The 11933-nt window shown below is 44.4% G+C and overlaps 1 protein-coding gene across 1 annotated transcript; it reads right to left on the minus strand.

The window, feature by feature from the left end:
* Positions 1–4130: 4130 nt before the first annotated feature.
* LOC125986234 (uncharacterized) lies at positions 4131–11779 on the minus strand. The gene is made up of 3 exons (XM_049749809.1): positions 11383–11779; positions 9222–9535; positions 4131–8940 (listed from the first exon to the last, which is right to left on the minus strand). The coding sequence occupies exons 2-3, from the start codon at positions 9525–9527 to the stop codon at positions 5866–5868; spliced, it is 3381 nt and encodes a 1126-aa protein (XP_049605766.1). The 5' UTR covers positions 9528–9535; positions 11383–11779; the 3' UTR covers positions 4131–5865.
* Between the last annotated feature and the right edge of the window lie 154 nt (positions 11780–11933).

An 11933-nucleotide genomic window follows, 5' to 3' on the forward strand; every position in this document is an offset into this window, starting at 1 on the left:
TTTTCTATTAATTAACATTATATTCACCCAGACAGTTCGATTGAGCGATCCTTATGCCAGAGGCTGTTTGTGTCATGTATTCTGAATTATCACTATTAACAGAGGGGAATATGTGCATTGATCAGACAGAGTCGCAGTGATAACACCTTTTTCTTTAGCACCTTTCTTCCACCTGCAAAGCCCTTGTGATATTTCACAGTTCCAACACATGCATCGATCACTCTGTTCCCGTTCTCCTTTGATCAACACTGTGACTTGTTAATGGATTTTCTAGAAGACCACACACAAACAGACACTGTTTGCCCTGTTGGTTTGTCTGTGGAAGTTTTTTACCCAAATTCAAGATAATCACATTGGCAATTTGCTCACCAAGCCTTGCATACCCATTCAACTCTTGGAATGGTGACTAAAATAGCCTTCATATTCTTTTTTCAAACATGTAAATGTCCTACTCTGTCATCCCACGCATTTTCAGCCTCAGCCTTCCCCACCCCCATGGTTCACTTAATTATTGGTCATGGCTTTGCACACAGGAGGAGGGGAGGGTGAGAGTGGGTGAGTTTGCACACCTCTGCGTAAAACATGAAGATGACCTTTCATGAGGAAGCGATTTAAATGATGTCCTGTCATCACCAGGGATACCAACGACTGAATGTGGATGAACATCTACTGTGGAAACAACGTCACAAATTAGTGCACATGGAGCCAGAAAAACACAATAGAAAAGAGGGCAGCGTCCCTGCATACAGAACCTTAGTGATACTTGAAACGAACAGTTGTTTATTGTCAGGGGTCTTCAATGTGCTTTACAAAGAGGGTCTTGTCAGATTGGCTTAGAATGTTTATGCTTAACTCTCTTGTTTATCCTAAGCCAAGCAGTGGAAGCAAAAAAGTGAGTGACTATACATAGGAAGGCAGGAAGAGGAAGGATGAGAGAAACAGGAGCTGAGCATTATGGATGGGAGCAAAACAAAAAGGGTACATATATGTTCTGTGGGAGAAAAGCTGGATGCAGATGGGAATCTTTTTATGTGCAGCAGGCAAGATGGAAATGAGTGGGGGAGTCTGTGACGTCAATCAGTGTCGGCAGAAACTCATACGCACGCACGCACGCACGCACGCACGCACGCACGCACGCACGCACGCACGCACGCACGCACACACACACACACACACACACACACACACACGGACACAAGCTCATGCACGCACGCACGCACGCACACACACACACACAAAGAAATTCCTCTTGTCATCGAGTCCAATGCAAAATGACTCTTGGGTCCAAACTACAGAAGTCCTCCATGTCACAAACTATTGGAACATCATTCCAAAGAAATCCAACTCGAATGCAACAGAAACACTTTTATACCAGTTTCACATTTAAGTTTCCTGCTCTCAGTTTCTCAGTCACTGAAGTGAATAGAGAGCGGAAGTGTAAATAACGTGTGTTGCACAAGCTAGACTTGTCATAGTTAATATTTTAAACCACAGACTCTGTTTCCCTGTAGTTGTGAGTACAGTGAAGAAGTTGTTCTTTTCTCACATAGATTTAACATGCAGTACTTTTAAATGCCAATGCCAGTGGCGGCTGGTCAATAGAAAGCACTTTGGTGGCACCCTGCCGCTCAGGTGCAAGACGCCTTGAATTGGAAAATGAAAATAAATAAATACTGAAAAGAAATATAGAAAGTACAGCCGAGCCTGGCATGACTGGCACCTGTTAAACTTTCACATTCTAGACATTTCTCAGGATATAATCTCAGCAAGATGCCCTTCAACGTTCGCATTATCTATTATTGATCAGCCGTTAAACATGCAACTCATTACTTGGACTGGGGGAATGTGTGGGGGGAGGTCAGGATTATTTCACAAATTCTGCTTTGATTTGCAAGGGTAAATTTCAAACACAAAGTGAGCTAACATTAAGACAACACAGGAGCAGGTGGGAAACCAGAACATGAATATGTTGGGACTCTCTGGAAGGATTTAGGTTACTCTAAAAAAGCAAAATGTGACACCTGCTTCAATGTAGTAACCCAGAATAAGAAAATGGACAAAGAATAATATGCAGAACAGCAAACACTTGCCTAACTAATTTATCCATCTATATTAGTCAAGAAATTATCTTTGCTAAATTATTCAAGATTTTTAGCATTGCTTCTATCCATGCTGAATGAGCACTGAGTCATAGCAGTCTTGGAGACTAATGTGTGGGTGGCACACAGTGGGCTAGTGGTGAGGGAGAAAAAAAAAAGGTCGAGGGTGAAAGTGGTGCAGGTTAAACTGGATGAAGCTCCAGTCATTTTTTTGCACATGGCAAAATACTATCAATGGTCAATAGTAAAGATAAATCTACCCTTTACCAGGCACCATAACCACGAACCTCGCACTACTACAATTTGAGTTGATTGTGAACAGCAAGTTCATTTTAAAGTGGAATGACATTTAAAAAATGACACTAACATGAAACTGCAGTATTAAAGGAAACCAAAAGAAATAAATAGTCTGGCATTTGTACTTTCAATTAATTGAGATGAACATTTACACTGTGAAACTTGCATGCTGTCATCCAATGATGCCAAATTTAACTATGAGATCTAAAGAGACTTGGACGGACGTGTGAGTAACACGCCCTGCCGTCAAACACGAATGAGGAGTCTCTGTAATATTGTGAAAATGCTTGTTGATGGTACACAAGTGGGCTGCCCATTAGGAAAATTGATGTGCACATTCTCAGTGTGTCTGTGCACATGCTCACCCGCGTGTGCGCGTGTCTATACTGCTCTGACATCACTGCTGCCGTCACTGCAGCCACTTCACGGTGACTCCCTTGTGACTGAAGGCCTGACAGCCTCCCACGCGTTCATCATCAACTCCTCTGTTCCGCCCACCTCTTGCTTTATCTCCCCATCTGCCCTCACACTCCTTGTCTTATTCTTACCTTCTCAACTCTATTTTCTCTTCTTGTCACCCGTCCACTATCTTGAGCCATTTATTTCACCAGCCTCTTTTTCTTTTGTTTCTTTTACCATCCACCCCCCCAACTCCCACCTCCATTTTCTGTGTGGGTCTTCCCTGTCCTACGTCACGCTCTCCTGCACCCAACGGGCTGTCTGTCCCTGTCTCTATGGAAACCCCGAGTGGACAAGAGTGGCACAGAGGTCTGTGAGATGCTGATACAGAGCCTTAAAGATCACACACGTCTTCTCTCTTCCAGAGAGACATGCAGTCTAGTGCAAGCCGACATTGGAATGAATAGATGGCGTGTGAAAGTACCAACCTGCGATCATCACTGAGCGCCTGAAGGCATTCTCGCCCTGTGCCCATAATACAATTTGTGGTTTGACACAGGAGGGAGTCAGCTGGCAGGGAGTTGCCTTCCTTTGTTGCAGTATTAGTGTCCTTGATTAGGTATATGATACGCTGCAAAAATTCCACTGGAAATTTTAAGAAAAAAAAAAAGTTCAACTGAGGAAAATAATACTTAAAATAAGCAAAATTATCTACCAACAAAACAAGAAAGGTATACTTGCTAAGATTTGGAAAAATAAGAAAATAATTCTAGGCCCATATCGACAGCAGTTTTGAAATTAGTATTTTTTTTAAACTTAAAACAAGTCATATAATATATTTAAAATAAGCAAATTCGACATATGAAACCACACTTGAGGTTCATTTGTTGTTGGACAGTCATCTTAAAGTGTTTGTTCTAAGCCTCATAGTAACTGAAACTAGCACATTTAGGGTGAATTTAAGAAATCTTACTTGAGATTTCACTTTTTACAGTGTAGCACCTCCTGATCAGAAACCATAGCCTCTTCCTTCTTTGCATATTGTTGAACCAGCTGTGCTATTGCGCTGACATACGTCAGCAGTACAAATCTGAAGAACAGGTGATTTGTGGTAAGAGGCCTCAGGCACAGCTTCATAGCTTTCGATTGTTTTCCATTGCACCATCATAATGTGGCTGTTATGCTTAGGTGGATCATTGCAGCACCAAATCATGTTTATAAAGACACATGAGCTATGCAATGTTGTGGAACAAAGTCAGTGGCAAACAGGAAAAGTGACTTTTTCTTTTTACCAGTTTGGCTGAGCTACATCTAAAATGATCTCTCTATTTCAACTTGTTTTTGTAGTTCCCCTTTATTTATTAAAATGTACATGAATAAATTACAACAAATTAGTACATTAAAGAAGACATCAAAACAGGCAGCAGCGACAGGAGTCAACAATTAAACATGGAAACTACAACCCAGGACCAAACCTACCCCACTAACAACCCAGTGGATTAAGATAAAGACTAATTTCTTTTAATGAGGCACTTGAGTTCCCTGCCCAACCATCTTTGGTCATAGGTTCTGTTGCTTTGCTTTAAATTAGATCCAAATTGTTATGGAATTAAATCATGTGGTTCGCGAGTGCTGTTTCATTGAAAGAGTCAGTCGCTTCAACCGCTTCAGCCACATGCTTAGAAGCTGACAACCTGTGTGGAGTAAAATAAATGGTCAAGTAAGTCACATGACTACATACAAGACCACACAAAAAAGAAATCCAGCACATTTTCTCACAGTTAACCTGAAAACAATGGATTGTATTCACACACAACATAGTGTAACCAAGATGCTGTACACAGTCTATTACAAGGGCATTGTGTACAAGCAGTAGGATGAGCGTTGAGTATTATTTTGGAAAGTCTTGTAAAAATATATCAATTTCTATTCATTTAAAAGCCTTTGCATTGTGTCATATATATCTGGTTGCTCATGCATTAACAGACTTCCCATAAATTTTACAATATGTGTGTAGTACATGCACGTAATTTGATTATAGCACTTCACAAACTGATGAATCCATCTTCATCGTCAAAATTTACTCTTCAATAAATGAAAGTTACATTAAACCGTCTTGGGAACATACATAGTCACACAGTATTTGGCAGTGAGAGAACAGTCCCATGTAGTCCATGCACAATACTATTCACAGGCAAGGTCCACATTCTAAACCAATGCAGTAAGAACACCACAGTAAGAACAGGAGAAGAACACATAGGAATTCCAAGGACTTGGAAGTACATTTTCATGTCCACAAAGGTCAGAAACTCATCTTTGGTCCCAGGTATGCCAAAGGGTTATGACTCATGGGTGCACAGCATTTTCAGAATTTTTTCACACCTCCCCCAAAATCATTACTAATATTCTTGTTTCAACTTTAGAGTACAAATGGAAGTATAGCGGGCGGCATAGTGACGCACTGATTAGGACGTCTGCCTCACAGTTCAGAGGTTGCGGGTTCGATTCCACCTCCGGCCCTCCCTGTGTGGAGTTTGCATGTTCTCCCCATGCCTGGGTTTTCTCCAGGCACTCCGGTTTCCTCCTATATCCCAAAAACATGCTTGGTAAGCCGATTGAGTACTCCAAATTGCCCGTAGGTGTTAGTGTGGATGGTTGTTTGTCTCTGTGTGCCTGGGATTGGGTGGCAACCAATTCAGGGTCTCCCCCGCCTACTGCATGATAATTGCTGGGATAGGCTCCAGCTTGCCTGCGACCACCGTGGGGAAAAGTGGTACAGAAAATGGATGGATGGATGGATGGATGGATGGATGGATGGATGGATGGATGGATGGATGGATGGATGGATGGATGGATGGATGGATGGATGGACGGATGGACGGATGGATGGATGGATGGATGGGAGGAAGGATGCAAGGATGGATGGAAGGAAGGATGGAAGTCCAGCCCTGTGCACTCAATTTAAGGTCTGTTTGCGGCCATACCGTATTTCCATTCTCCACATCTTAGGTCACGGCAGGCAGGTTTTTCCTTTGCTCTCTTTTGCTTGACTTGCATGTTTTCTTTGCAGTTAAACTAGTCCCGTTTGTGTTTGCATGTGCAAGGGGTATGGCTGGTAAAGGAGAGCTGATGCGCCTTGGGGTATGTAGTAGCTGCAGTAGCTGGGTTCCGTTAAATAGGGGTTGTTGTGCTCTGCAAGGTATGGCGCAGGCTGATAGAAACATGTGACCTGATCTGTGTTGGGGATAATGTTCTGCTCCCCAAGAACTTTCAGTGCGAGCACTGTGATCATGTTGAGAGTCTGGCGCCTTTCGTGGCCCATCAGGCACACCGTGCTGTCGTCAACCACGCGGCGAAGTGTCATTAGGTACTGGTACTTGCTTCTCTCCTCACCAATGAAGTGATTCTTCAAGTAAGAGAGGATCTTTCTCTGCTGCTCCTGCACATCAGGGAAATCAATGAAAAAGCGTGAGCACATGTAACGCTCCAGTGTCTTTATTTGAGTTTCACTGGCCGGTCGATAGTCCCTGACCAGTAGGTTGCTGTATTTCAACAAGCCGCCACCTCGAATCTCCTCAGGATTTCTCGTGGCGATTAAGCGGTAGCGCAGGTGATCCATGGCAACCTCAAAGTCACCGTACATGCTCTCGGCCAGAACCTCGACTGCAGGGACAGAGCCTGCCACCGGGGGAGCTGTGCTCTGTTCAGACGTGTCTGCAGTTGTTTTCTGGGGCTCTTTCTTTTCAGACCCCGAGCTCAGTACTTCATCTGTGTTTGGGGGGGCAGGTTCACTTGGGGCTGTGCACTGAGAGTGGGGCAGTGCATGTGAGGGTGCGCTTGGGAGTGTGATTGGATAGGAGACAGGCCCCGGAGTCAGCAAGGCGGGGACTTCGTGCAGGGCGGAGGGCGCGCCAATCTGTTCATCGCTGTCCGATTTGTCGATCAAAGACCCTGCCTGTGAGGATATCTGAAACACGGCATCCTCCGATTCTACCGGAGGAGTGAAGCAGAGGATGGGAGGGCTGAGGCATGGGGAAGGAGGAGTTAGGCAGACAGGGGGAGGGCTGAGGCTGAGCATAGGTGGGGTGAGGTAAGGAGGTGAGCTGATGCAGGACGATGTAGGGCTGAAGCCTCGGGACGGAGAGCTGTAACTAGTTGCAGAGCTGGCGGTGCGCAGCATCGAAGACGAGAGGCAGTGAGAGGGAGGAGTCAGGCATGGCGGAGGGCTGAGGCTTGGGGGCGATGGGGTGAAGCAGGGAGGCGAGAAACTGAGTGCAGGAGGCGGAAGACATGAAGCGAGGGGGGTGATACTGTGGGAGGAGGAAGGTGATTGGGGAGGGGTCTGTTCTTGCGGTAAGGTCTCTTCATTGCTGCCATTCGGCTTATCCAAGTAGTTTTCCTCTTCCTCATTGGTTTCAGCTTCTGAGGTACGTGCGGACTCTTGGGAATTTGAGCAAGATGTATCAATACATGAAACCAGTGAGTCCGGGCTGACGGGAGATTCTGTTTGTGTCGGTTGCAAAGCCGTCTTTCCAGCAGAAGACTTGCTTTGGTCAGCCGGTTGTCGTTTCTCCTCCTGGCTTTGAATATCTGTCACATGCAAACACTCTGTGATTAACTGAGAACAATCTGGATGCAGAGGTAGAATAGAAATGGAATCAGGGGTGGGATCCGGAGTGGAGAGGAAATTCCCATTTGATGGGGTAAGGTCACTGTTTGGATTGCTTTCAGGCTGAGGGATTGTTGTAATTGAAAGTGTAGCTTTTGTGGAGTCCGAACCAGGAGCCGTTTCAAGACTGGGCTCAAGTCTAAGCTTTCCATGAAGGTCAGGTTCAGGGCTTGAGGAAGAGTTTGAATCTAAACTGGAATCCATTAGCGAGTCACTCTCAAAGACTGGGTAAGGAACAGAGGTAACCTTCCTACACATCCTTCGTGGAGGTTTAGGGGATGAGTGCTTAAGCACCACCATATGAGCGCGTCTTTCTGAGACCTTACAAGAAGGAGAACTGAATGCTTTTTGGTCAAGGCCGGGAGCTGCAAGTGTGTCCTGAGTATCTGCCAATCTGTCGGGTATGCTGTGTGTTTCCAAGGTGCTGTCATGTGAAAGCGGTGAGGTGGAGATGGAAGAGAAACAGCCATCATTTTCTCCTGTTGATATCTGACATTTTTCGACATCTCGAATCTCTGCATCCATTAGCACGTCAATGAGGACTTTGTTTTCATTCTCTAAAGTGTCGTCTCCCCTCACTTGAGAACACGCGGCATTATCTGAGTTGTACAAACATCGTGTTTCATCTTTTACACACTCATCTAAATTCTTTGAGGTCTTTATGTTCGCAAATGAATCTTTGCTGTCACAGTTGTCTGTCGGTCTTACAGACTCTTGCTGTGCGGTCTCTGTCAGTCCCGTTTTCTCAATGACTACTTCCTGTTTCTGATTTAAAAGTATCAGTGCCAAGCGCTCTGAGCATTCAGTTAAATCTGAGGGCTGCGCTTCGTCTTTGAGTTTATACTCGGCCTCGTTGGTCTTTGCGGTCGGTTTCTCTCCTGCGATCACTCTTGAAGATGCCTTCCCAGGTAGTTTGGGTTCATTAAGGTTTTCTTGGTGCTCTTCCAGCTCCCTGGGTGCTTTATCTTTGTTAACAGCTCCCTGTGTACAGTGTTTTGTTGATTGCATTGTATTTTCACTTCCATGCATCTCATCTTTCTGTTCCGTGTTGGTACTGTCAGTCCCTTTCTCCGAAAGGGATCCAGTTTTAAATTTCAATTCTTCAGTTCTTTCAGCGCTACCCTGCTTATTAAGGAGAGAAGGAGCATCTTTACTCTCGACCTCTTGGTGCTTCAGCGTAACATTATGTTTGTGCTGCGACTCCTGCAGGTAGGACTCGAGAAGACGATCCAAAATGATTTGGAAGGAATCAACGCTGAACTCAAACTGCCTCCTGAGCATACTAACAAATTTGAGCTCCAGGTTTTTGCCGCTGTTGTTTGACAATGAGATGAGGCTCCAGCGGTCCTGCTCATTAAAGACTTTGACCATCTTCTGGACGTAGGCCTCTTTCATTGTTGCACTGCTGATCCTCTCTCGGTTGACCCCTGCCGGCAGGCAGTCCAGCAAGCAACCAAGCACCGACTCTTTGATCACCTGTGGTAAAATTGAAACACGTTGACAAGGACTAGAAATAATGACTGCAATATTGCTTGCGATATTAGGCTTTGTCTTCGGGTGTAATTCGCTTACAAATATTAAAACCAATTCACACTTGTTGGTGAAATAAATTGTGATGGAATTAGTTTAGATTTAAATTGTTTCTGTCAAAATGAAAAGAAAAAGAATCAATACTGCAGTCTGACAGAGTAACTGTGCTAAATGGAAATAATAGTACACGTTATTTGACTGGCTGTTTCTTTTATGTGGAGACATACCTGGAACTCCTCCTGAGTGGGCAGCTCCACCCCAAATATAATATCCAGGTCTTTGTAGCTCATTCTGTTGTCTTGGACCAGAACATGGCTTGCCGTGGAGCCATTTAGGCGCACGTCTCTGACTATGATGCCTTGCTTCCGCAGACTAGCCCGCACAGCAATGATGATGTCTCGAGGGCGGAGCTCCAGAGTTGGAAAGTTCCCACGGCCGTGGATGGGAACAATGTCTGACAAAACCTGATGGAGAACCGCCACTTGCTCAGGCTTCAGGCTGTGGAACCGCTGGCTGGGTTTGAGTTCAGACATGCTACTGCCTTAAAAGAGGGAAAAATAACCATGGTGAGAGGGTATTCATATTTAAACCAACAAATGTTTCACTCTCTCACACACGGATAGAGAAAGTGAGAGAGAGCCTCCCTGCCAGTCTGCTGTCTGCAAGTCACAGCTTGGCTGACAGCTTTTCCACGACGCCAATGTAGCTGCTGTGTTGACAAACTGACACGTGGTCATTTACAAAGCTTCTCCTTGCATAAATATGCCTCTCTGTCTGCTGCAACCTGATCGCAACAAATTAAGGAGAAGTGCTTCACTGGCATAATTGAATCTGGAAAGCATAATGTACTGTGCCGGCATCCAATAAAGCTCGGACTTTATTAAAATTCCTTCTTAGGCAGAAACATTATATGAATAAAGCATTTATTTGATATCTCTACTTAGCATACATGTTAATAAAAGCCAACATAAAAACTAATCATGCGCATTGGTTCTGACAGCTGCAGTATTTACCATTTGATTGTTTCCACGAGCATCGCAAGGGTTAAGCCCAATGAGTCACCGCCAGCCGACTTCATTAATCACACCGACGTCACACATTAGGGACACACATCTGTTTTCATGTCTGTGTGCACGCAGCAGTCATGTATGCATATTTTATAAATAATAATTTCTACAGGAAAACCAAGCTATCCTGTTATCCCTTTGAAAATGGAGCAAATTAGTTGAGGGTTTGAGATCAGATTGCTCCTTGTTTGCTAATACATGCAAACCTCAACAAATGCACTTACAATGTTGGTCCGTTGTGGCAAATTACCCACATTTTAAAATAACTGAAATTACATTTGTCTACATCTGTGTCATTAGACGCGATGTGTTCTTGTGTGCACATGTCAAGCGTTTCTGGGAACAAGTGCTTGACTTTGACTGCGAAAATGTGACATGTTGCAGCCTATTATGATCTACTATTTGCTTTCACCGACACTTGTCAGTTATTGCTAGAGCTGATTGCTGTGATTTGCCAATACTTGAAAGGCAAACACTGGGATACAAATGAACAATAATGGGTTGCGCTCTGACAGTCCTTTGTCAGACTTCAGAGTCTGTAACAACCACAAATACAGTAGACAGTCTTTACAACTCTTGTAAACCATCTTGCAGTTTTCATGAATAACCAGTTTCATTGAGTAAACAACACATACTTCATTCTCTAACTGTAAAAAACAAAATACAAAAACCTTCCGTCTGGTGAATAACACCAACAGAGGTAGTAATAAACATGGACCTTGATGTTGACACTGACCATAAAAACAATAAAACTACATATTTGGAAAGCAAAGAGCCATTGCAGCATCTCAGGATATACAGCTGGCTCTGTTGTCTCTCTCTCCCCTTTCACACTCTTCTGCAAACTTGCAACCCGAGTGACTCATCCAGGCGTAACAGCTCAGCTCACACATAATGCTCAGATTTGGTACACACAGAACTCAATTTAAAATAAAACACTGAGGAATAGTGTGCTCTCCACTTATCTTTACTGAAGCTCAAAGCACCGATTGCAGTTGATAATTACAATATGGCTAAAGTATTTTCTTGCCTTCCTTATTTTTTGGGAACCATAGTACAGGTGGTTACTCATGAATTAATACAATTATGCACGTTTCATAGTCCAATAACTACCTAGCACTAAAAGTGAGCTAGAGTTCTGCTTGGTTCAATTTGATCACGTCAGCTTTACTACTAATTAAAAGTGAGATGCCAGGGAATAGTAATTAAGGAAATGTCAGGATAAGGAGCTCTGTCACTTTTGGGGTTCAGGTTAACTTCACATCAATATGTTATTTAGCAGAGGTAAATGAAACAATCTCATAGTGCTGACTGGTCTTACCTGTTGCTGAGGCAGAGCGACTGGCTCTTGTTCTCGCAATGGGGATGAAACCTCCTGGAACCACTGCGATTCACGTCTAGATAGTCTGAGGATGTCTTGTTTTATTTCGAAGTCTTGACCACTGTTAGTGAGGCTCGCCGCTGCTGGTGCTGCTGCTGCTGCTGGTGCTGCTGTCTTTGCGTCTGCATGAGGCTCTGTCCCTGACCAGACTCCACTTCACCCGGGCGCTGTCCACGAGGCGCTTGGTGCTGAAATGACGACTCCACTCAGTCCTCGCGCTCTTCTTTTCTTCTCCGGGTGCCCGGAGCGTAACACAGTTTCCATGGCGACCTACCGTCATTCACTTATGGCTGGGGAGTAGACGTGTGTGTGTGCGCGCGCGCGTATGTGTGTGTGCGTGCATGCGTGCGTGTGTGTGTCTGTGCTCACGCGCAATGGAGCAGAAAGAGTTACACGCATTGAACGGGGGTCACAACAGTGGCAGGCGCCACCAAACATGTCTGAACTGAATTATATTTAGAACGAACGGGGTGTCGACGTAAATATACAAG

Source organism: Syngnathus scovelli, chromosome 1, assembly GCF_024217435.2.
Source record: "Syngnathus scovelli strain Florida chromosome 1, RoL_Ssco_1.2, whole genome shotgun sequence".
NCBI classification, from domain to species: Eukaryota; Metazoa; Chordata; class Actinopteri; order Syngnathiformes; family Syngnathidae; genus Syngnathus; species Syngnathus scovelli.

Bases quoted from the DNA above. Each gene is read 5' to 3' on its own strand.
- LOC125986234 (XM_049749809.1), bottom strand. From the start codon at position 9,527: ATGTCTGAACTCAAACCCAGCCAGCGGTTCCACAGCCTGAAGCCTGAG. The intron at 8,941-9,221 runs GTATGTCTCCAC...ATTTTACCACAG, and splicing joins CCACTCAGGAGGAGTTCCAG to GTGATCAAAGAGTCGGTGCT.